The 23,700-nt window shown below is 47.9% G+C and overlaps 5 protein-coding genes across 5 annotated transcripts; 3 read left to right on the top strand and 2 right to left on the bottom strand.

The window, feature by feature from the left end:
* Positions 1-252: 252 nt before the first annotated feature.
* F4813DRAFT_371746 (S-adenosyl-L-methionine-dependent methyltransferase) lies at positions 253-2,729 on the bottom strand. The gene is made up of 4 exons (XM_049244649.1): positions 2,262-2,729; positions 1,777-2,202; positions 1,588-1,704; positions 253-1,481 (listed from the first exon to the last, which is right to left on the bottom strand). Exons 1-4 carry the CDS (start codon positions 2,530-2,532, stop codon positions 547-549), a joined length of 1,749 nt encoding a protein of 582 aa, XP_049096147.1. The 5' UTR covers positions 2,533-2,729; the 3' UTR covers positions 253-546.
* Positions 2,730-3,420: 691 nt separating this feature from the next.
* Positions 3,421-6,596, bottom strand: F4813DRAFT_216114 (p115 like vesicle tethering protein). The gene is made up of 5 exons (XM_049239732.1): positions 5,363-6,596; positions 4,068-5,302; positions 3,776-4,022; positions 3,568-3,719; positions 3,421-3,502 (listed from the first exon to the last, which is right to left on the bottom strand). The coding sequence occupies exons 1-4, from the start codon at positions 6,347-6,349 to the stop codon at positions 3,573-3,575; spliced, it is 2,616 nt and encodes an 871-aa protein (XP_049096146.1). The 5' UTR covers positions 6,350-6,596; the 3' UTR covers positions 3,421-3,502; positions 3,568-3,572.
* Positions 6,597-7,000: 404 nt separating this feature from the next.
* Positions 7,001-10,762, top strand: F4813DRAFT_371742 (exoribonuclease 2). The gene is made up of 3 exons (XM_049244648.1): positions 7,001-7,786; positions 7,845-9,906; positions 9,968-10,762. Exons 1-3 carry the CDS (start codon positions 7,477-7,479, stop codon positions 10,614-10,616), a joined length of 3,021 nt encoding a protein of 1,006 aa, XP_049096145.1. The 5' UTR covers positions 7,001-7,476; the 3' UTR covers positions 10,617-10,762.
* A 1,077-nt stretch (positions 10,763-11,839) lies between these two features.
* Positions 11,840-21,410, top strand: F4813DRAFT_371741 (uncharacterized protein). The gene is made up of 15 exons (XM_049244647.1): positions 11,840-12,498; positions 12,603-14,087; positions 14,148-14,500; positions 14,560-14,674; positions 14,729-16,261; positions 16,326-16,485; positions 16,536-16,825; positions 16,879-17,166; positions 17,225-17,599; positions 17,660-17,746; positions 17,843-18,015; positions 18,064-18,740; positions 18,793-20,635; positions 20,684-20,936; positions 21,006-21,410. Exons 1-15 carry the CDS (start codon positions 12,445-12,447, stop codon positions 21,018-21,020), a joined length of 7,701 nt encoding a protein of 2,566 aa, XP_049096144.1. The 5' UTR covers positions 11,840-12,444; the 3' UTR covers positions 21,021-21,410.
* Positions 21,074-23,555, top strand: F4813DRAFT_215992 (DNA glycosylase). Its single transcript, XM_049239730.1, has one exon. The coding sequence runs from the start codon at positions 21,452-21,454 to the stop codon at positions 23,435-23,437; it is 1,986 nt and encodes a 661-aa protein (XP_049096143.1). The 5' UTR covers positions 21,074-21,451; the 3' UTR covers positions 23,438-23,555.
* The last annotated feature ends 145 nt before the right edge of the window (positions 23,556-23,700 follow it).

Genomic DNA, 23,700 nt, shown 5'->3' with positions numbered 1-23,700 from the left:
GGTGCATTACGGAGAGCCAGATGCTCAAGCCCAAAAGATGCTACCGGAGGGCTCTGCTGCCATTATGAATGCGTATGCCGGTATGAGGATAAAATAAGAGAGTGCTACGAGTCTGCGTATAGATGAGCCTGTTAAGGTGTGAGTGATAGGTATTCAATACTAGCTAGAACAATCCTGGCAAATAGAAGTTGTACATTCCCACAATTTCTCTGGCATTTATTATGTGACTTGCCTACGTTTAGTAATATAATATTAGGGGAATGACATAACATATTATATTCAAGACTATTAAATGACATCAGCACTGCTATTCTATGCTGGAATATTGTTAATCGGTTTATCATCCTAGTTACATGAATCATATAAACTGCGGCATTTGCAAAGGGTACCTAGGCAATAACCAGCTCAGATAGCAATGCTCTTACAATACCAAGCGTCTAAAACTCACTTCACATTCCGAATATCGCACTGCTAAGTACGGTTATCGCAGGTAGCTATCTAGCTACATGGACTATCACTCCTTTTCTTTTTCATTTAACCCTGCCTTTAATGTAAAAACCAGGTCTGTCCCTTATTGCCGTTCCACGTAACCTTGATAGCCAAGCCGCGCGCGTGGTTTTCGGGGATCGAGAAGGTGATCTCGCCCTTGATCTCGTCGCCATTTTTCATGGCTGACGTGTCCTTCTTCTTCTTCTCCGACCCGGGGCTGGATTGCGACTTCGGCGGCTTGCATATTAGTAGTCCCTGCTTCCAGTGCGTTTCGCGGCCGTACGGCGACGTCGTAAATGCCACCCGGTTCTGCGGGTCGGCGGCGGCCCAGGCTGAGGCTGTGGAGCTGAGGTCTACGCTGCTGAGCGCGGAGTCTCGGACGGGAGAGAAGAACACGTCGAACCAGATTAGGTACCCGTCTAGCGCGTCAACGTCGCGCGCTAAGGCGGTTGCGAAGGGCGCTGTGAAGGAGAGGTCTGCGGTCTGGACTTGGTACAGGTCTAGCAGCTTGAATGCGCTTGGGGGCGCGGGGATGGTGCTGTTTGCGTCGGAGGGGGGTGACGACGAGGGCCAGGTGAGCACGCGCGCTTCGTCGTAGATTCCGGCTTGCATGGCGTGCATATCGAAACCGTAAACGTCGCGCCAGAAGCTGACGTTATCGGCGATATACTGGGGGTCCGCGACGGGGGAGAGCCAGATGTTAGCGTGCGAAGGCACTAGCAGACCGTCTGGTTTCAGGTATCTGTCGCGGGCGAAGAGCACGGAGGGCAGCATGGCTTCGAAGAGTAGACAGTACCCCATCCATTCGCTGACGATGATGTCGACCTCGTCGACGGGCAGGGCGACCTCCTCGATGCGTCCGTGCACGCAGGTTATGACTGAGGAAAGGTTGTTGTGGAATATGTTCTCTTGCGCTTTAGTGATGATGGCGCTGGCGTCGACGGCGATGACTTTGGACGCGCCGGCGCGAGCGCAAAACATGCTTAGGATTCCTGGGGTGGTGGTCAGGTTGGACCATACATAGGTACATACTAGATATATAGAGGGGATGAAGGGGGTGACAAGATAAAATAGGAGGGAGAAAGGTATAAGACTTACCGGTACCGCATCCTATGTCTAGCACAGTTTTGCCTGCGAAGAGGTGCTTGTTGTTGTAGATGAAGTCCCGGTATGCGTCGGTGCGTACGGCATCCTTGAGCATTGTCTCGTGGATATCTAAGATAGTTAGCTGTTAGTACACTGCTTAAGGCAGAAGATAATCAGTATGATAATTAGGTAGGTGCTTACCGGCTCCGGCATAAGATTCCCAGTAGGACTGAGAGTCGTCCTTCTTCTCACCAGCCTCCTTACCCTTACCCTTACCCTTACCCGCCTTGATAGCAGCAGCAGATTCAGCCTCGGCCTGATCGACGTCTCCCCAGCGCTCGTCGAGCGTCTGCTGCACGGCGACGCGATAGCTGTCGAACTGGGCCTTGACGCGGGCCAGCTCCTCCTGGAGCTCACTGTTGCGCTTCAGGAGACCGTCAACTAATGCGACGTTTTCGCCGCTGTCGCCATTGCTATTCTGTATTACTGGCTTTAGCTCCGGTAGGTCGAATAGTCCCAGGATGACAGCATCGTCGTCCAACACGGGCTTTAGGTACTGCTCATGGTCAATGTCGGACCACGAGATGTCCTCCGTTACGGACAAGCCCTCGTGCACCCGCTGGCGAACTGTTTGAGCGTTAGAAATGAGGAGATGAGATTAGGAATAATAAAACAAACAGACTCACTAAAATTAACAAGCTTAACGCAGCCGTGGAAATCAAGCTGCAACCGCTGTCGAACGCCTAGGAAATCAAAGTCGTGCTTCTCCCTGCAATGCTCAAGCATGGATATGACATCAGGGAATACCCGGTCATCAAGCAGCGAGATAACTTCAAGGGTCTCTTCCTCATCATCTTCCTCCTCAGCATCGCTCCAATCCTCCTCGTCCCGCGAGTCCGAGTCCTCCGACTCGCTCACCGGGTGGCGGTCCGCGTGTCTGCTTGGCGCGGTGCTCATTGCGGGACACCTTGCTCTGTACCTAAAATTGTATAAGATATTGTATGAGATATTGGTGGCGGTACTTGAGTGAGGATTGAGAAGAGGGATGAAGATGAAGATGAAGATGACGAATACGAAAAGTGGAAAAAGCGACAAAAAAGAATTGGATTTTGGGGTATGAGCGAGTCTAAATACCTGAGCTATATCTCAAATGCTGCCTTGGGGTTCATATGTATCACCTTATTTTAATAGACACCAATTATTTGTTTGATATAAGATATAAACCAGGTAACCTAGATATTATAATAGTTGGTGGCCCTTTTTAATATCACGGCTCTCTTAAGAATTTCTTATAATTGTGGAAATATCCAAGTACAATAGTGGCTCGGATAAGTACATGAGCATATATGCACATAATACTTAATATATGTACATATCTGCTATATAATACGCGATATTTGCATATGAACTACATGTAGGTATGTATATAGGTAGTCTTCACCGTAGTAGGTACCTAGGTACTTAAGATAGGGGCAGGCACTTTAGAACATGCCTCAAGCTCATCGCCTTCTCCTAAATTAGTTCTCCTGAATTAGGGTATCGGTACTCCTGACTGTTGGACCAACTACAAGGCTCCTTAACATACCTATGGGCTATATTGAGGACGTGTCGCATAAATACACTCAGTCCACTTCGTTATCTGTATCATCATCGTCGTCATCGTCGTCTTCATCTTCATCTTCGTCCTCGTTTTCATCTTCGCCGTCCGAGACGGTCTCGCCTAGATCAACAAGTCGTTTCTACAAGGATCCAATTTAGCATATGAAAAAGCCACTACGCAGAGTCATTTGGGGTTGTTCATGGGAAGCGTGCGTACCTTATACTTCTCAACCTTTTCTTCTAGATCACCGAAGACCATAAGAAGGTCGTCAAGCTCGGTTTGAGTGGCCGATTTCTGCTCCTCCTTTTCTTCTAACTGCGTGCGAGACTGATGCGAGGGATTAGCATACGCTCTTATTATACCTATCATAGTTGGAATGGCGTTTTACGTACCTCCTCTAACTCTTTACCCTTCTGCGCCAACTGTTTTTCAAGATTTGAACATCGCTCTTCGGCCGTCTTTGCTCTCGACTGTACAGCTGACAGCTTGACAGCAAATTCTTGTTGGGCGGTGTGGAGTTCTTCGCTCTTCGCTTTATTTGCCTGTATTACATTGTTAACCTACGTGCCGGATGAATCTTATACTTATACCTACTTTCATGAGATCTACTTCCAGACGACTAATTGTAGCCCGAAGGTCTGCCATTTCTGCCTCGGATCGCCGCTGAATACGTGCCGCCTCGGCATCAGCCGTTTTTCGGATGTATTCCAGCTGTCTTTGTAATTCCGCTTCTTTCTCACGATAGTCGGCATGGATGGTATCCGCAGCTTTAGCTGCTTCTTTCCGGACGGCTTCTATTTGCTTTTGGTACGATTCATCTCTTGATCGCTGTTGTGCTTCGATTTTTCTTTATATGTTAGGAAGAACTCTACCAAGTCTGTAAAGTACTTACTTGATTTCCTCGGCGTGGTTTTGCTGAATGGCTTCATTGACACTCTTTATTCGTGCCAAATCCGCAGCAGAGACTTCTTTAGTTCGACGATGGTCAGCTTGTTCTTGGTCAAGCTTCCCGTTGAGAGAGGCCATATCAGCAAGCGCCGCTTGTAACGCTCGTTCCTTTTCGTCGACTTGTGCTCGTAGTAAGTCCACCATCTCACGAGATATGCCTTTCTGAACACCGTTGGTTACTACTGAAATCTCCATGCCTGGTTCACGGTCGATAGCCCTTATTATGCGGTTATAATTATCCTTGAAGAAATCCACAAAAGTCGCATCAAAGAAAACATCTGGTAAATTACCCCCGCTGTCTGCTTTCTGTGGGATGACCTCGAAATCCCTCACGAAAGGGTGACTTCTCAATTTATTTAGAATATCGATAAACCTATCTCGGCCCATCCGAGACGCGAGAACAGAGTGCAAAGTCGAGCGAGGAATCGGCGAGTCTTTCGTAGAGAACTCATAGACAACCCCGAGAAGCATAGCACATAACCCCTGGACAATGATGCTGCTTGAATTATGCCGTACAACTTCTTGCGCCAAGGCTTGAATATTGCTCCCCTCACCTAAGAAGTCGTTGACTCCATCAAGATCCTCGAAGAGCCATGCTATTAACAACATCAAGTAACCCACAGCAATACGGTCGTCATCGGATCTGGCCAGCCCGCTAACGAGATGAGCGGTGATGGTTTGAATGCTTGTTACGACTTCTTCACCGCTATCCGCATCGCCTTCCGTCACGGACATTGCGAGGGCTTTCGCCTCGGCGTTTTCGAAGACCAGGTGAAATGTAATAACGGCCGCAAACCAATGCCGATAGGGATCTACTAAGTCTGGGCCATTAGACGGTCGAAGCAGGGTAGTTAGGACATTAGCTGTTTCGTCTACGCCAGATGCGTGACCCTCGATTGCTCGACGTAGAAAATGTAGGCGAACTTCGGGGTGGTTGAAGAAATATGCTTTAATGCATTGGCATGCGGCTAGCCGCAGGTCGAACGCTTGGGTCGTAGATACGCTCAGGGTAAGATCTAGGAGACCGTCGATCACGTAGACGGCCGGAATACCATTTGCCTTCCCAGTATGCCCGTTGGTTGGCGGTGTCGTCTCTAGCACCGATGGGACCTGCAGTTGTGCGAACGTTTCTTGTAGCTTAGAATTACCTCTGATAATATCCGCGCAAGTAGTTAAAGCCTACGTCACATATGTAAACAAACAATGCACAATATTAATGTGACGGGGAGAACCTCGCACCTCTGCTCTGATAGACATCTCTGCATCATGACTAAAAGCAAGTTGTAAAGCGTGGTAAAGGACACCATGCTGCCAAAAGGCCGCCTGATTTTGGGATGTTCCTACAGCACCAGGCACGAGGAAGAGGCGGATGACTGCGAGTAGAGCATATATGTTTCTGTTGCGCTGTTCCTGAGCCCAATGGGCAACATCCTCCTCCCCCTCTTTCCCGGTGCGATAGGTGCCCTCTAAAAGCTTTGCTAACTGTGGAATATAGGCCTCTTCACGGAATAAGGACTGATTCGAGGGGTTTAGACGTAGAAGGTTGGCGAGAAGAATCAGACAGTCTTCAACTATCCTATCGCCCTCGGAAAGCGACCCTTCGGCTGCTATAATAGTGAAAACCCGTCCGAATATATTTGAGAAAGCTACGAGCTTCTGAATATCAGGGGATGAAGGTGTCAGGTAGGTAAGGAGGGTTAATGCTTCGTTCCGAACAGCCTCCCTCCTATCGTCGAGGACAGCAACTAGTCTAGAAATACCAAGAGGCGCGGTAAAGACGCATATTTCGGTTCTTTCGGTGCGGGCTGAGAGGATAGCGAGAAGAAGCTGCAAAGAATATAGGCGTGAATAGAACTCGTTGGTCTCGAGGAAATCTAAGAGCAAGGTTATGTTTTCCTGCCGTTGAGTGAACTCGTCTGCTAACCAGAGAGCAATCTCTTCAGAAGCCTCAGGACTATCTTGATTGGGGTTGAAAAGCATTAGCAAAGTCTCCAGGACTACTTTAACGGTGTCGACATCTTCGCCGTCTTTTGACAAGCTTCCGATGAGACTTCTCAGAGCACCGGATGCAACTGATGCCGGATACTCTTTAGCGAAGCTTCGTAGGCCGAGAATAGCAGCGCGGCGGTCTTCGAGAAGGGTAGCTGAGCTGAGACGTCCGCTGAGGACGGTTATCGTCTCGCTAACAGACTGCTTCGCAGGAGCAGAGGTGATGGTAGAGAACATGGTTCGTGCTGCTGCTGCTGCTCGATCTCGCGGTTACGCATCAAGTCCATTGGTAAAAAGTGCTACCAACTTAGGAGCATCGTACCGTTGAAGGTAAGGGAGTAAGTGATCGGATCGAATCGTAGAATAGCGCCTACGTTATGCGCAGTGTTGTTGTTAGGTTAGGTAAATGCGAATGCTTGTTGAAGGAAAGACTACCTTAGGTACAATACCTAAACTAATAACAGCTAACTACGACTGATTACAGGTGCGTTAACATATTTTGGCCAGATATCGATAAGTGATAACAGGTGGTACTTGACATTTTGAACTGTACATAATTCCATATGTAGTGGACCTAGCCAGGTACCTTTTGAGGTATGTACTTACTAAATCTTAGCGCGAGCTTAGCCCAGACGTTGGTTAGGTAGGTCCATAATGCATTTTAGAGGCATAAGCTACTGGATACGCGCATATGGAACTGCCTGATTTTACTAAAGGCTAAATTCTTTGAAAAGCGGCGCTAGTTCCCAAGTCCCGACGTAATCACTTATCGGATAGGTTAGAGCGATGGACAAAACGGGGTTTGTGGGTCATGCTGCGAACTCTATGTAGGTACATATCGACAAGGGTCATCTAATCCGGGCTCGCGACTTTGAATGAACTTTTGCGCCGCTGAATCTTTCTTTATTCTTCAACATCTTTGTGCCCGCCACAACTTGAAACAACCGCGAATCTATATCAACGCGGAATCGCGGAGGTACGCTTGGCTAATCGGAATTATAGCGTAGTTAATTTCGATGCGCCACCATTAGATTTGATCTCTTTTTTTCCGTACTACTCAAACCAGCTGTTCAAGTCCGAAAGCTAGTGAGCGAGGCATTGTCTTTTGACTATCAATCGACTTCGTCCAGTTTAAACTCACAGACAAGCTAGATTGACGTGTTTGTTATACCTCATGCGCCTATCTCTGATATTAATTTCTATTCTCATATTTCCCTCCGCTCATTCAGCTTCCTTGAATAGTCGACGCTCGAAATTTAGCCCGGGCTAGATTTCTAGTTTATCACCTTGGGCAGCTTTCCATACCTCGTTATCGCGTCTGGCCTTTACTTTATTAAGAAACTAGCGACGTCAATACCGCCGAGATGGGTATTCCGGCAGCTTTTCGATGGCTCTCCAACAAGTACCCCAAGATTATATCTCCCGTCGTGGAAGACAGGCCTATCGAGATGGATGATGGCACGATTATTCCTGTCGACACCACGCGACCAAACCCAAACGGCGAGGAATTCGATAATTTATATTTGGATATGAACGGTATTGTGCATCCCTGTTCTCATCCAGAAGATAAGCCCGCTCCAAAAGACGAGGAAGAAATGATGCTGGAGATCTTTAAATATACCGACCGTGTGGTTAACATGGTTCGTCCGAGAAAGCTACTCATGATTGCCATTGGTAAGTCATCCACTATCTGCCATTACCGACTATTGCGTTTGCTAACATTATATTTCAGATGGTGTCGCGCCTCGAGCCAAGATGAATCAGCAGCGATCTCGACGGTTCCGCTCCGCCCAAGAAGCCAAGGAAAAGGAAGCTGATAAGGAGGAACTATTGAAGATGGTCAAGAGGCAGAATGGTGGTGAATTGCCGCCGGAGACACTCGAAGCAGCAGCGAAGAAAGTCTTCGATTCTAACGCTATCACGCCTGGTACACCTTTCATGGATATACTAGCAATGAGTTTGAGGTATTGGTGTGCCTATAAGCTTAACACTGACCCTGGATGGGCTAATATGAAAGTCATCATCTCCGACGCTACGGTACCTGGTGAGGGCGAGCATAAGATCATGAACTTCATTCGCTCCCAGAGAACGTCCTCTGATCATGATCCCAACACGAGACATGTTATCTATGGATTAGATGCTGACTTGATCATGCTTGGACTCGCTACCCATGAGCCTCATTTTCGTGTCCTCCGAGAAGATGTGTTTTTCCAGGATGGGAAAGCCAAAACTTGCCGAATATGTGGCCAGAAAGGTCATGATGCGCAAAATTGCCGTGGTGCGGCCAAGGAGAAAGATGGTGAATTCGATGAAAAGGATAAGGCTGCCCCCCTGAAGCCGTTCATCTGGCTCCATGTTTCGGTCTTGCGAGAATATCTAGCCGTTGAGCTTGATGTACCCGGACTCCCGTTCCGGTTTGATCTTGAGCGTGCTATTGATGACTGGGTGTTTATGTGCTCCTTTGTTGGTAACGATTTCCTCCCTCATCTCCCTGCCCTTGAAATCCGCGAGAATGGTATCGACACGTTAACTGCCATCTGGCGCGATAACTTACCTGTCATGGGTGGGTTCGTCACTAAAGATGGGCACGTGAATCTCGAGAGAGCCCAGTACATTCTGAATGGCCTGGCGAAACAGGAGGATGCCATTTTCAGGAGACGAAGAGAGGTTGAACAGCGAAGAGAAGCTGGATTTAAGCGACGAAAGCTTCAAGAGCAGAGGAATGGACGTAACGGTAATCAAGGTGGTCGAGGCAATAGGGGTGGTGCTAATAGCTCCCTTCCTGGTGGTCTTCCCCAGGGTCTTACTCATGATATGATCGTCAATAGAGGAGCTCAGGATACTAATGTGGCAAATAAGAGCGCTGCGGCGGTACTCAAAAGCCAGATCCAATCACTTCAATCAGAAGCGAGTACCAGTGCCCCCCAAGAAGGCGGCGCGGAAGCACAGGGGACGCCGTCTGCTCTTGGTAAACGTAAAGCGTCCGCGATAGAGGAGGACAACCCGAGCACCCCCGCAAGCAGTTCGGCGGCAGCCGAAGAGCCCGAAGACTCGGTCCGGCTATGGGAAGAAGGCTATGCTGACAGGTATTACGAACAAAAGTTCCACGTCGACCCGAAGGATATCGAATTCAGGCGTAAGGTCGCCCGAGCTTATGTCGAAGGTCTTGCTTGGGTCCTGAGATACTATTTTCAAGGGTGTCCGTCATGGGAATGGTTTTACCCTTATCACTATGCACCTTTTGCGCAAGACTTTGTGGACATTGGTAACATAGAGATCAATTTCGAGAAAGGTAGAATCGCGAAGCCCTTCGAACAGCTCATGAGCGTCCAGCCTGCCGCGTCTCGTCACGTTCTCCCCGACATCTTTCACGAGCTCATGACAGAGGCGGATAGCCCTATTATCGACTTTTACCCTGAGGAGTTTGAAATTGACCTCAACGGAAAGAAGATGGCATGGCAGGGTGTGGCGCTTCTTCCGTTTATTGAAATGCCTCGACTACTTGCTGCCGTAGAGGAGAAATATCCTCATCTGAGTGCTGAGGATGCAGCCCGCAACAGCCCTGGTAAAGATGTACTTTTGCTGTCCGAGGCTAACCAGGAGTTGTACGACGACATTATCACACATTTCTATTCCAAGAAACAAGGCGAACCCATACATAAACTCGACCCGCGTTTGAGCCAAGGCTTGTCTGGAAAGGTAGAGAAAGTTCCTGAGTATCTGCCACATGGTAGTTTAGAATATCCACTAGAGAGGAAGCAACTACCCCCCGTGGACGATGATCGATCATTAACGTAAGTTTTCTAGCTCCTATTACAAGTTACAAATTTTGATTTCTAACCATGATGTTTACAGAGTCTATTATGAAATTCCAAATGCGAATAATCATAAGTCTATGCTCCTGCGGGGCGTTCAGATGCCCAACCCTGCACTTAATCGCAGCGATGTTGAAGAGCTGAAGGGGAAGATGCGAAATTCGGGCCGAAGCCATGGAGGCGCACCTCTTGGGCGTCAGGGTGGTTGGGATGGCAATAGGAGGGATAGGATTAATTACGGGCCAGATTCTCGACGAGATAGATCTGAACGGCCACCGTCATACCAGAACGGATACAACAATTCGTATTCTGCTCCTCCTCCGGTTCCACCTCCCGGTTGGGTACCGCCGCCTCCCGGCTTCCCGGGATTCGGTAATGGATTGCCGCCGCCGCCGCCGCAAGCAGGTGCCTATATTGGTAACCAATTTCCTGATCAATACAGTGGGGGCTATGGAGGGAGCTATGGAGGAAATCGCGGTGGAAACTACAGAGGTAATTACGGAGGGGGCCGTGGTGGAAGTTACGGAGGTCCTCAAGGACACGGAGGAGCGTACCCTCCGCCCCCGCAAGGTCAAAACAACCATGGTAGCCAATACAGCCGCCCCACTCGTGATAATCGGGGCCATCGACAGTACGACAACCGAGGTGGTTATCAAGGCAATAATTCTTATGGCAATGGATACAGATGATAGGGAGGAATGGCAAGTCATCAAACTCCCTACGAGACAATGTAGTGTACCTATTAAAACGAGCTATGTAAATCGTATTGTCTGATTAAATGGCTTGAACATCTATATTAATCTCGCTTAATTATGAGTTCAGTTGTTACTGGAATAAGCTTCTTGTGCCCCTAACTAATCTTCTCGTTCCCGGTTTCTTTAGTTACGATAAGTACCTACACAGTAGTTCGCCAGTGTCCATGAATCATGTACCTACCTACCTGATATAACTATTCTAAAATATATACTACGTTTCGTGTATTTGATTTAGTTGCATGGTAAAAAAACATTCTTTAAAAAATATATGCAAGGCCCTAACCTGACGCTAAACCTTGCACATGTCAGGCTTAAGAATTTATGTATTCGTAATACAGCTGAAGATACATGTAAAGTACGGAAGCACGAAATTCAGAAGGGCCGGGCCGTGACGGATGCCAAGCGGGTGGATAGGTAGCTGCAAACAGCAAATAAAAAATCTTGGGGTCGAAATCCTCAAGATGATCCCCTTTCCTACACGCGAGACGCACGTAAGAAATGTCGGCCGCGGTCTCACCTTAAGAGCGGCCTATTACAATAGCTTGCGTGACTTTTAGCAGGGGCTAAAGAATTCGGGAATAATATTGGACCATTTGGAGGGACTACCCCGCTAAAATACATCACCGCTCCCTATTACGCTAGACCTCGTAGATGCTTAGGTCGGCACTAGACAGGCTACTACGCTACGCTTCAGACGCTTTTTAACATCTGAGCGTTTGAGCATTTCTCAAAATGAGGGTAAGAGAAGTTGCGACTAGGCAACTTTACTCGACCGTTCCAACTTCTTTGACATTTTATCCCCGCAGATACGCCTGGACCTCTCCTTCCATTATGACACTTCTGTTACATAGTACATAGGTACCTATATGTTAGGTATCTCCGGGTAGCTTTAGCATTGATTAGTATACAAGGTACCTATATTACCCATACATGTACCTCCATCACGTAAGGTCTATACATAGGTATGTACTACTCGTGTTACCCACCTGCACGTACCCAGCCTGCATATATGTAGTACTACACAAGTACCTAATGTATGTATGTACATAAGGTACCTTGCTTGCTTCTTTCAACCCACGCCCCTCCTACATGTAGTAACTGCCCATACCCTCTTAGTTCGGTTGGGGGTCATTTCTCTACTGAGACCACATTGTCTTGTTTGTGCCTTGTGCCTGTTCCTGTGCCTGCGTAGACTTAACCTAGCTCCAACGACACACTATTGCAGTAGCACAAGTAAGTCAGAAATACCTACTCGACAAGAAGAATAGACAATAAATAATTTCGTCCTTTGTCGCCGCTCTTTATCTCAGATCCTATCGACCGGCCCGGCCCCGAACCTGGTGTATGTCGATCCTACAGTCCCAATATTATCATATGTATTAAGTTAAGACGACATTCCCCGTCTTCAAAGTCCGATAACCCTTGAAGGATTCTCCAGAAGAGAATACCCACACACAACCCCAAAAAAAAGAGCTCCGGACCTATTTTCTATACATTAGGTACTTGGCTGTTCTTGAAAATCTTACCGGTTTCGGCATACGCTACGTTGGGGGAGCCATTGAGCGATTGGACCAAACTTGCTATTCTAAGAAGAGGGTAGGACGAATCTGGTGTACAGCCTAATCTTAAGACATCCATATACGTTTCGCAAACGAGCTATAGCCTTCCTCGATACCTCTTCCTTACCGCTAGCTGTGCTCCATGACGACGTCACAATGTTGAGAAGACCCTCAATCGCGACCCGACGGTATACGAGCACAAGATGAACGGTGATGCGGGCCTTGTTGGATGTTTAGTCGAAAGACTTACAACTAGGGTAATTGGGAACCTCCTCTCATCCAAATGACATCGTAGCCTGCTACCTATTGCCCACTAGCCGCTGTGTATAATGTTGTTGCTAATGAACATATCCGCGTACAGCTTCCGCATCGTACCGGTACTCCAGGTCAAGACCTCGAACGCGACGACGTCGCTGTTATCACGCGTGCTACGCTCGTAAAGATCAGCGTCACATCTATTACTGCCGTACTCGAATCACTTATCTCACTTCTGGAAGAGCTTGGTCGTCCGTATAAGACATTCGCAAGCCATCCGTCCCATATCCTCCTGTCCGAAGTTTACGTCCTATCGCTTGCCGCCGATTGCTGTTCTGCTCGTTGGGAACCATTCAGTAAAGCTAGCTCCAATGCCGCAGTCGGCTTATCCGCCTCTGGGCTGAATGCCCCGGAGCCGTTAGATGACGAGCTCGTGACTAGGATATTCGACCTTTTCAAGCACCTCCTTAAACCATTCCCCGATGGCTACTGTTTACCAGCCAAGACAATATTGGATGAGAGATCTGCACGGCAAATCTTCGATGCTCGATTTGGAGACCCAACTATTCGAGCCACCTCGTCAAGCGGCTCGGATGACTCTCGGGAAAGCAAGGTAGTAAAAATCGACGATGCACAGGACGTTGAACCATATATCAAGATTATCGTCGAGTTCGTGACCGCGTCCAGCTGGTCGGCCTCCTTTGAAAATGTGAGAACCAGCATCCAAGGAATTAGGACCACAGGTGCGACGCAGGCGGTTCCCACCCTAGCGATGGCCGAGGAAGAGAAGACTTCGTTGGTGATACTACGTTTAGTCTCGTATATGTGGGTGGACGGCCAGAAGCTTGGACTTATAATCCAAGAATTGTGCTCCAGCTTCCTCCACTTTCGACGAGCTTACCAGAATACGATTGCTGTTATCACGCCGCTCCTAATAATCGGATGGATCGAGCGCTATCCTAAGGAGTTCGTCACGTTGCACTATCAACATAGGAAGTTGGAGGGTGGTCCTGATACTCTATTTGATATGACACAAACGATAGCCGATAGTGGGAAGCGGCGGTCAATATTGTTCCCCTTCCAAACCTCTCTACTCATGCTGATTCCCGATGTATTTGAAGTAGCGAGTAATTTACGGGAAGCGAAAACTAGTGGCATGACGAAGAAAGTTGGATTTCTTGAAGGCTTAAGAAAAGCGCTCAGGAATAAAAACGACGCGGCTGGGTATTGTCTTGTTAGCCTTCTCCGGGCCGTCCGTCATTTCGATGATGATGGAGATGCTGCAATTGTAAGTTATGCAATGGATGTTCAGGATGAAGTCCGGGACGCTGTTTTTCGCCGGTACCATCCTAATGGTGAGGGGTCTTTGTTCGATCAAGACTTGACTACTGCGGCCTTCATTAGTCTTACGCATTTGAACTTTGAGGGCTCCGTAGAGTCGCTAACACAATCGTGCCTTCATTCCGCCGCGCCAACTACTTTCAAGATCGCAATTATCCAAGCGTGCTCGTACTTTGCGCGGCAGCCCAATGCCCAGGACTATCATCGATTGTTTGCCGAGGCCGCTGGGTATATACAAAGCCAAATGAAGGTTAGAATTACCTCAATGCAAAAATACCTATAAGCAAGCAGACGTACTGATTCTATCTAGGCGACGTCCGCTCTTTCGGCGGATTTATACATAGGAGATCATCACTCGCAGCGCAAATCCTCCGAAGCTGATTCATCTACGACTATGTTAGTATGCAACGTACTAAACTTCCTAGATGCGTCGCCAGAAACCCTGTTTGAAGCCCCGCCGGCGAACAGTACGGAAGAAGAGCAGTTCTATGAAGGAATCTTTGAAGCATTCGTGTCTTGTCTTGTAACGGCGAATGACTCTGTCAGGGCCCTCTCTAGTAACTTGGCTAGGAAACTGCTGGCTCCAAATGGGTTTCTCTCTTCATTACGCAAATCAAAACGAATAGACTCGCGCAGCTTCGGAGTCAAGTTCTGGAAATTGACGTAGGTCCAAGTCCTTGATCCCTAAGATATACTATGCTATAACTGATGACCGGCTATAGATCGCTTGTCCTGATGGAAATGTGTGAGAAGCTCGAACAGCAAGGAGAGGGCTTGTTGCTCAAGTCCATTCACGGATACCTTGAGTCCCGTCTACTACTCCTGAGTTCAATAAAAGTAGGATTAGGAGCCGGGAAACTTACTTAGTAGCCTATGCTAACAGACTTGTAGGAGTTGTGTGTGGTATCCGAGGACATTCCGGAACGCATAGCGACCTCGACGAAACTCGAGACTCTCTTCCTAACATCCCTTTGTTCGGCAGACATAGAAACAAGCCAGTTAGTAACGTCTTGTATTGGGCTCTTTAACGAAGAGTGCCGCATTTTGGATTCCACTGTAGATGCAGGCAAGACCGCGAACCTGTTGCTCCGGAATAGCGAGATCTTTAGCGAAATCGCTTCTCCCGAATTCCGATTCACAGGAATGATGGCTTTCCAAAAACGTACACGTGCCCTATTAAGGCGCATGCAATATCCAAGTGTGGGTATCCTAGAAGCTTGGGAGAAGGCATTCGATAAGTGGCTTCACCTCTCCAAAGATGTGTCTACGACATCCGCAGAGAATGTCGACGAGAGGCGCTTTTCTGAGTGGAGGAATTTATCCGGGTTCCTCGCTTCGCTTGGTGGTATTTGCACAGCTGAGCAAGCTTATATTATGGACGAGCCTGCTGCTAGTGGTCTCAAATGGATTGATCGACTTTCGTCAGAAAATCACGAGGAGCCCCTTCTGAACAGATACCTCCAGCTTAGTACTCAGCTACTTGCGTGTACCAACGTGCGAGTTAGGGAAACCACACGGGAGGTATTATCTACTGACATATCCCCAAGCTTATATCAGCCTTTATTTAGGGCACTTGAATCGGAACTTGAAGTGCTCTTCACGGGTGCCCTCGAAACATCGAGCAAAGGACAGGACGTTGAGATTATATTCGCCGAGCAAGCTGCATCATTATTGAAGGCTTTAATAGAACGATTACAGACGCCCTCCGAGCTAGGGGCCGCATCGTCGATCAATTTTGGCTCCCTCGGGTTGAGCTTCGCAAAGTTTCTAGATGGTGTAGCCGATAACGTAGCTAGCCTACGAGTCAAGATCAAGATTTGTCAAATGTGCGAGTCTGTTAATAGGAAGAAGGAGCACTTGAACCTACGCGATGACGTTCGGAAACGAAATCAGCTCCTGGAGTACATCTTCAGTTGGATTGCCAGGCCTCGCTCACCACCTACAGACGGCAGCTACACGCAGCTTCACCAGGATAATGCAACGCGAATCCAGAGAGACCTCGATAAAGCTTGTCTCCGGTCTCTCGCAGAACTTACTTACAGACTACCACTTCAGCCGGGGGACGGACAGAACGATGCTGGCATCAGCGAGTTGAAATCCCAGATGTTCCGTACCTATTTCAACAGGTTCCTTTCGTTGCTTAACTACGAGCCGACAGAGAGTATCAGGGGAGATGTAACTGGAAATTCATCCCACCGCGATGAAACTGGATCGACATCTGAACTATCCATCACCATTCTCTCAAACCTCTTAAGCGCAAATATCGACGTAGGCCTCAAATACTCCCTCAGTATCGGCTATAATGAGAATGTGGAGATTCGCACCGCGTTTATAAAGGTCCTTTACAATATTTTAGTTCAAGGGACAGAGTTCAGTAACTTGTCTGACAAGGCAGTAAATGAAAAGTACGATGAGCTATTAGAGGTAGGCAGCTATATTCAAACAGGCCCCCCTCAACCGTCCATGCCAGCTAACCGCGATTAATCAGCTACTTACCCACGACATGAACCTTGCCGTTGCTATTAGTACAGTCTGCCCAAGCGGCGAAGTCGAGGAACTTACAATTTCGATGCTCTACATTTTTGAATCTCGCGGGCGCGTTTTTGAACTTATGGAAGCGTTGATTAAACAGGAGATTGAAGATACAGGTTAGTTAAGCGCCATTATCCCAAATCTCCAGACTAATTTATTTATTTAGAGAATGAGTCTGAGATACTCCGTCGGAATTGTGTCGCTACCAAGATGCTCTCCATCTACGCGAGGTGGAAAGGGGCGAACTATCTCAAAGCTACGCTCCAAAAAGTTGTGGAGAGGTTAATGTTAACTTCAAAGGACTTGGATCTTGAGCTTGATCCAACAAGAATTTCATCCCAAGAAGAACTCCAAAAGAATGCGCTACAGCTACGCATCGTCGCTAAAGTTTTTATTGACGATATTTGCGCATCCTCCACTAGCATTCCTTCGTCATTTAGGAAGATCTGCAGCATAGTAAGTTGGTTCTTGTCGATATGTATAAGGTACCGTTATTGACATTCAGATAGATATCTTCAGCGGTGATGCCTAGGTTCCAAGATGCTAAATATACGGCTGTTGGGGCCTTCATATTTCTAAGATTCTTCTGCCCTGCCATCGTCGCGCCCGAAGCAGAGAACCTAGTAGCCACGCCACCGTCTAAGGAGATGCGACGTGGTCTACTCCTAATCGCAAAAGTCATACAGAATCTAGCGAACAACGTCTTGTTTGGAGCAAAGGAGCCATATATGTATCCTCTAAATGATTTTTTGACGCAGAACATTTATCGTGTTACCACTTTTCTCAGAGAGATATCGGTAAGAATAGCCAAGCTCCTTACCTATTCTCATTCCTACTAATAATGCTGATATCCAGGTACCTCCACCTGTTCTTGATACACGTCCAGCAGACGGTGAAACCTATGAGTTTGGCTCCTGTGTCGCTCTACATAGGTTTTTATATGACCACTGGGACCATGTCCGGCAAAGACTCATGTCTCAGGAACGACGAGAGCACGTTCGCTCTCCTAACGAGTTAGTTCGTGGTCGAACACCCGTACTTGAACCCTTACGGGTTCTCGTAACAAATTTGGGGCCACCTCCGTTAGCGGTTACTTGGAACCGCCCTCAAATATCTTCGAATACTCCACTATCTTACTCTAGGTTTCAGCATTTTATGCTTCGTAACGCTTTCCGGGGTACCGATTCCTTTGCGACATCTCGTGCTATCTATGACGGCGGCGAGAGTAGAGTACGTATATCGTGACTGACAGAACCTATTTAGTACTTGCTTAAGGCTAACGACTAACAGGATGGGCTCTCTGTTATTTGTATAATTCTTCGCCATATCGATCAAGATTCCATAGATTATGATACCCTTTTGTATTGCTTCCTAAAAGTAAGTTCTAATCAAATCGATGCGTTCGGCTCTAGTAAACAAATTTCTCCCGCGTATCGGTTTCTCTAACTCTTCCCCTTGTCTAACCTATCATAGATTGCGAGCCGGCTATGGCATAAGCCATTCGGGTTATTAATCGATGCGACGTGTTATGATGGTCAAAATGACCCCCCGGACGAGCTGTTCAAAAAGTTGGATCTTCTTAGTCCTAGTGAATTGTCTGAGCAACTTTCTAGGATTTATGTCTATAATATGAACAGCACATTCCGGTATGTTGATATTACACTATCGCGTATTCCGCGTGCTAACGAAATTAGGAAATGCTTCCGGCGTATACTTCGTATAGCCACGAAGAGTGATGCGAATGTCTTAAATCCAGGCAACGTGGAATATCTACTACTTGGCAGCCGTCAAGATCTGCAGGCACATTTCCACCTTAGTCAAGTTCACCTTCCGAAGGAGACCATCAGCATAGCCACCGATTCTCGATACACTTTCCAGCCGGTCACTCGGCTCTCGAAGACTAAAGGAAAGATTGAAGTCACAATTGGGGTCGGTGGCTCGTTTGTCCAAGTAACCACCGTGAAGAAACAGGAGGTTCATCCAACTTTTCGTCTAAACGGAATTGTGAACGATATTTTCCACCTCAAGGATCTAGATGAGGCGCCAACTTCTATTCCTACCGAGGATGACTCTGCGTTTGGGTTGCGTGCAGACAATGGCAAAATTGTGATGTACTTCCAAAGTGGCAGGAAGGCCGACGTCTTGAAGGAAATCCGCAGAGCAAAGGCAATGTTGAGTAAAGATGCCAGGACGATAAAACCGTTCGAGCGTCTCATCCGACCTCAAGATGTCCCTGGAACATTGCTAAACCTTGCGTTGACAAATCTTGCTTCTCCGGATGCGATGCTCCGGATTGCATCGTATAATCTACTCGGCGCGCTATGTCGAGCTTTTAAGTTCAAGGCAGCCTCTATGTTCATGTGCACCAAAGGTAAGGCCCTCTCCAAAATTCTCTTGCCATCTTCACTAACCACAATACGCAGATGTCTCCGTTCCTCTAGACCCTACTCAATTCATCGTCAACGTCAGCAAAGTCCTTGCCAAAGAAGAACCTCAGCTAACAGGCGACTTTTTGAATGAATTCTTTGTCGGATGGGAAAGCTTCTCCGATGAGCAGAAACCTTTGAGCCTGGCTTACATGGCGCCCTGGATACCAAGCCTGCGTACATCACTCTTACCGGACGAGTCTGACAGCGAGAAGGCCAAAGAAAAGGTCGCTTCAATCTTCCGCAAGTTGATAGATGTGACGGTTATGGAGCCTTCATTAGGTCTAATTTTGGAATACACAGCTTGGCCGGCAATTCACAAGGATGAAGTCTTGTTAGACATCTTTCTTGACGAGATTGTCAAGGCAGCGCTGGCCGTGGGGCTATATGATGAGCACACGCAAGCTTTAACGTCAATAGTGACAGCTATTGGCACAATAACGCTTCGTGGAAAGATAATATCCAGGCTTCGGAAGGCGCTGAACAGATCCTCGCTTCGACCTACGAAATATCTCCCCGATAACTCCGTTTGGAATGAGCTTTGCATTCTACTCCAATTTTGCCTCTCCCTTTCCTTCGACTGTGGCGTTCAGTCGCAGATCTACTTACCTGAAATATTCCATATAGTCACTATGCTGTCAAACACTGGCACTCACGATATTCGAGCGCTAGTCCACCGACTGCTAATCAATTCAATTCATGCAGCTTGCACCTCGTTCCAGCTAGAGGATACGAAGCTATCGAAACTCCGGGGTACCCTTGAGATCTTGTCCGAACCAAGAAATGACAGTCTCTCCGTTCCCTTGGTCTTAACCAAGGATGGAGCCTCTATCTCAACGTCTCACGAGGCCGGGCCGACGCTTGCGGTTATAGAGAACCTAGCTACCCTACTCTTTGAGACGTGTTCTGTTGCAGCACCATCTGTTGATATGGCTAACGCTTGGCGGTCAAGATGGATGAGTTTGGTAGCCAGCACTGCCTTTCAAAATAACCCAGCAATTCAGCCCCGAGCATTCACCGTAATGGGATGTTTGGCTCGCGAAGAGGTTGATGATGACTTACTCTACCAAGTCCTCGTAGCACTCCGCAACAGTGTCGGCCGCTTTGGTGAAGACAACGGCAGCGACATGCTCGTTGCTATAGTCACATCGTTATCTAAGATGATCGCGAAGCTTACTGCAGCCTCTCGGTATGGTCCGCAACTGTTCTGGTTGGCGATGTCACTTGTCCGTCTTGTACCTGCTAGTCTGTTCAACTGTGCTGCCTTATTCCTAGAAGCTGTTTTGGCAAATATCGGGACAACAAGTGAATTAAGGAATAATAAAATGGCACAATATCTCTTACAAGGCCGAGCAACATTGGAAGAAGCGGCGATATCCCTAGATGAAGCGTACGGAATACATTTCACGGCAGACAGTTTCCATTTCGCCGTCTGCGCCTGTCTCGCGCGAGGGCTTACGGATCCTATCACTAGAACTACAGCACTCCGGGTTCTCTCAACCTTCCTCGAGATGACAACAGGCAGCTCCGAGGATTCATCAAAGACCTTTACAACCGAATTCTACGCGTCACCATATCTGGCTCTCATTCATGCCCGGGCAATTACCCCTGAGGATTTAAAGGAATGCCTCTGGTCGGCCGGTATCAACCCATTAAACGTTGCTAATTTAGGGCCGACTCGCAACCTGCACGACCTAGATAGCGTAAAGGACAAAGACCTTTTATTAAGCACGGCTATCGAGTTGGTCGATTTCCAGATCTTAGATGAGGCGATACAGACCCATACTCTAGCATGGCTTAATGACCTAGCGACCGGAAGACCTACTGTTGTATTGCATCTGTGAGTTCAATTAGCCGTTGCGTATTATAAGTTACTAACATAGTGTAGATGCCCAACCATTGCATCATTTCTGGACGAGGTGCTGCTCCATGGTCAAAACTCTTCGACACTTGGATCAGCGCACGCTCTGCTTCAGACGCTGTCCTCCAACCCAAAGTTTACGAGTGCGCTAGAAAGCACCGGTATACTAAATGACATCTTGGAAGATTTGGGATTCGAAGGGCTTTATCGCTCGAGCTCCTTCACTTATGCTCAAGATCCGGACAAGCAATGTGCTATATTGACTGAGAAGTTAATTGAGGTTTGTGATGTCCCCAGCTCAACATGCAGAGAGCATACCTAAAGAATAAACTGCTAACACATCAATTAGCTCATCATTATTTAAGACAAGGTAGCCATACGAGTAGAGCAGGGTTTTAAGCTAAATATTCAATCAAGATCAGCATAACGAAAAAAAGCAAGGAAGCGTTTCCCATGAACCGCTTAAATAAGAGCGAATACGCCCAAATTAGCCGGAACAGATATGGGTGGGGAAAATATGATTTAGATGGGTAGGAAATATAGAGAAATAAGCCAAGATAGGAGCAAATATTTAAAAAGATAGATGCGCGACAGCATATCTTACTCTATATAACTGGAACAAAATACGACATTTATCTGTTCTGGCTTTAAACCCCTGAATTGATATATGATATATGATGTATGATAATATATATTATATATGAATGATAGACATCACGTGACGACGCGGTTGTATCTCTTAACGTGTCGCGACTCATTTTATTCAAATAAAAAATCACCTATACGCTTCACACTATGGGGCGCTCATTACGAAGTACGCGACAGTCAGTCTCAATATTAGCGGACGAGGCTAATACAACAGAATTATTATCTGTCATAAAAGATGAAGAGCTGCTAAAAACTAATAGTCCTTCCCGAAAAACAAGGATTAGGAAGAGGAGCGCCCAGCATCAGAGCGATGAAGAATTCGTTGAAGATAGCCCAGAAGAAGCACCACGTATCAAGAGGCAAAAAGTAGGGGCGCGTGCTAGTAAAAAGAGCGGAGATGCTACCGCTCAGCTGTATGCGTGCCTCTTCGGCAAAGCGAACATGGCCCTAAACGGTTCCACTACGGAAGGTACTTGTATTAACCTTCTTAGTCGTGCCCACGGACTATGTTATCACCGTCCTTTGCTCCTAGACAGCCGTCAGGCTCGCACTTCTCTACTCACCTGGTTCGATGGCGTGAGCTCTTCACGCGAGATGCCCTGGCGCAAACCCTGGACGGACCCAAGTGCCACTACTCTCAAGGAAGTCGAGCGTCGCGCGTACCAGGTCTGGATCAGCGAGATAATGCTCCAGCAGACGCGCGTTGCCACCGTCGTCGACTACTGGAACCGTTGGATGGAACGATGGCCCACGATTCAGGACTTAGCTGCCGCGGAGCAGGACGAGGTGCTTTCGGCCTGGCGCGGGCTCGGATACTACAGCCGTGCGACGAGAATCCACGACGCGGCGAGAATCGTGTGTAAGGATTCTAGTATGAAGGGCTTGTTGCCGGCAGATGTGGGCGAGCTGGTTGCAAAAGTGCCTGGCGTTGGGAGGTACACAGCAGGGGCCATCTCAGCGATTGTCTTTGGGAGGGCAGCGCCGATGGTGGATGGGAACGTGCTGCGTGTGCTCAGTCGGCAACTTGGCGTATTTGGGGATGTTAAGGCGGATAAGGCAGTTATTGAGCTGCTGTGGGCTGCGGCTGATAGTCTGGTTAAGGCCATTGCAGGAGATGATGCAGAAGATGGGGATAATGTTGATCCCGATGCTACTACTAAGAGGGAGGAAAACAGGGAAGCGACACCAAGTAATAGGCCTGGTCGCTGGGGCCAAGCGTTGATGGAACTTGGCAGCACGATATGCGCACCAAAGCCCAACTGCGCAGTATGTCCCATTACATCGAGCTGTCGCGCGTACGATGAGGGTATTCGGTTAGCTACTAAAAGGGGTTTAATATCAAAGCCTACGACGCCGAGTAATGCTACTCTTGATATTGAAGACGCTTGCATTATTTGCAAGCCGTTTAAGGAGTATGCGGAGGAAGACGCCGATAATGAGCAGGGCGTAAAGACGGAGGAAGGGCCCAAGCAGCAGAAATCCAGGTCTCGCACACAGACTACGTTACGATCGTTCGCATTCACACAAGTCACGTCCAAACGGGAAATGGCATCCAGTCCTAAGCCGCTGCCATCTCCGATTCTCAGTAGTGCCGCAGTAGAAGCGATCGTAAGCCACGCGAGAAAGTTCCCACTAAAGACGGTCAAGAAAGCAGTGCGCGAAGAGGAAACTCTAGTCTGCGCTATCCGGCGCAGCGATGGTCGGTATCTAATTCATAAGAGGCCTGAGAAGGGACTCTTGGCCGGGTTGTGGGAGCTGCCAAGTTATATTGTGAAGGATCGGCAAGGAGGGTCGGCAAAGGCCAGGAAGAGGGATGCGGAGAAGTTTGTTCAGGGGTTGATTAGTGAGAGTGGGAAGGCAAGGAAGAGAAAGGTCGTGGTGAAGCATGTAGATGAGTTGGGGTCCGTACCGTGGCTGTTTTCACATTTGAAGTTGACGATGCATGTTCATCTGTTTGAACTTGTGGGTGAGGGTGAGGGTGAAAGTGAGAGTGAGGGTGAGTTTGGTAATGAAGAGAAACCCAAAGAGGATGAAGGTACGCGGCGTCGGTGGAGAGATGTCGAGGCTATTGATGCGGAATCGATGGGGACGGGCATGAGGAAGTGTTGGGCGTTGGTTAAAGGGGCTGATTAGGGGGTTAGAGTCTAACAGAATTAATACAACCGGATCTTGGCTTTCTTGCTAGGCCAAGAATATAACAACTACATAGGCTAGACTAGGTCTTTAAGCTTTATTATTCGATCCCCCTTCCAAACCCCTTCCTCGCCATCGTAGCTATCCTTCTTTGTGGGCATGCTTGACTCGGACTCCTCTATGTACGGCCACATGGCTGGTTGCGTTATGATCGGTGACTTCACCACTTCGTCACCGTTATTCCTCAATGAGATTATGCTTTT

Source organism: Daldinia decipiens (assembly GCF_022478715.1).
Source record: "Daldinia decipiens strain CBS 113046 unplaced genomic scaffold F4813scaffold_39, whole genome shotgun sequence".
Classification (NCBI taxonomy): Eukaryota; Fungi; Ascomycota; class Sordariomycetes; order Xylariales; family Hypoxylaceae; genus Daldinia; species Daldinia decipiens.
Note: the sequence above shows the minus strand (reverse complement) of the source record. Positions and strands in the feature narration are given on the sequence as shown.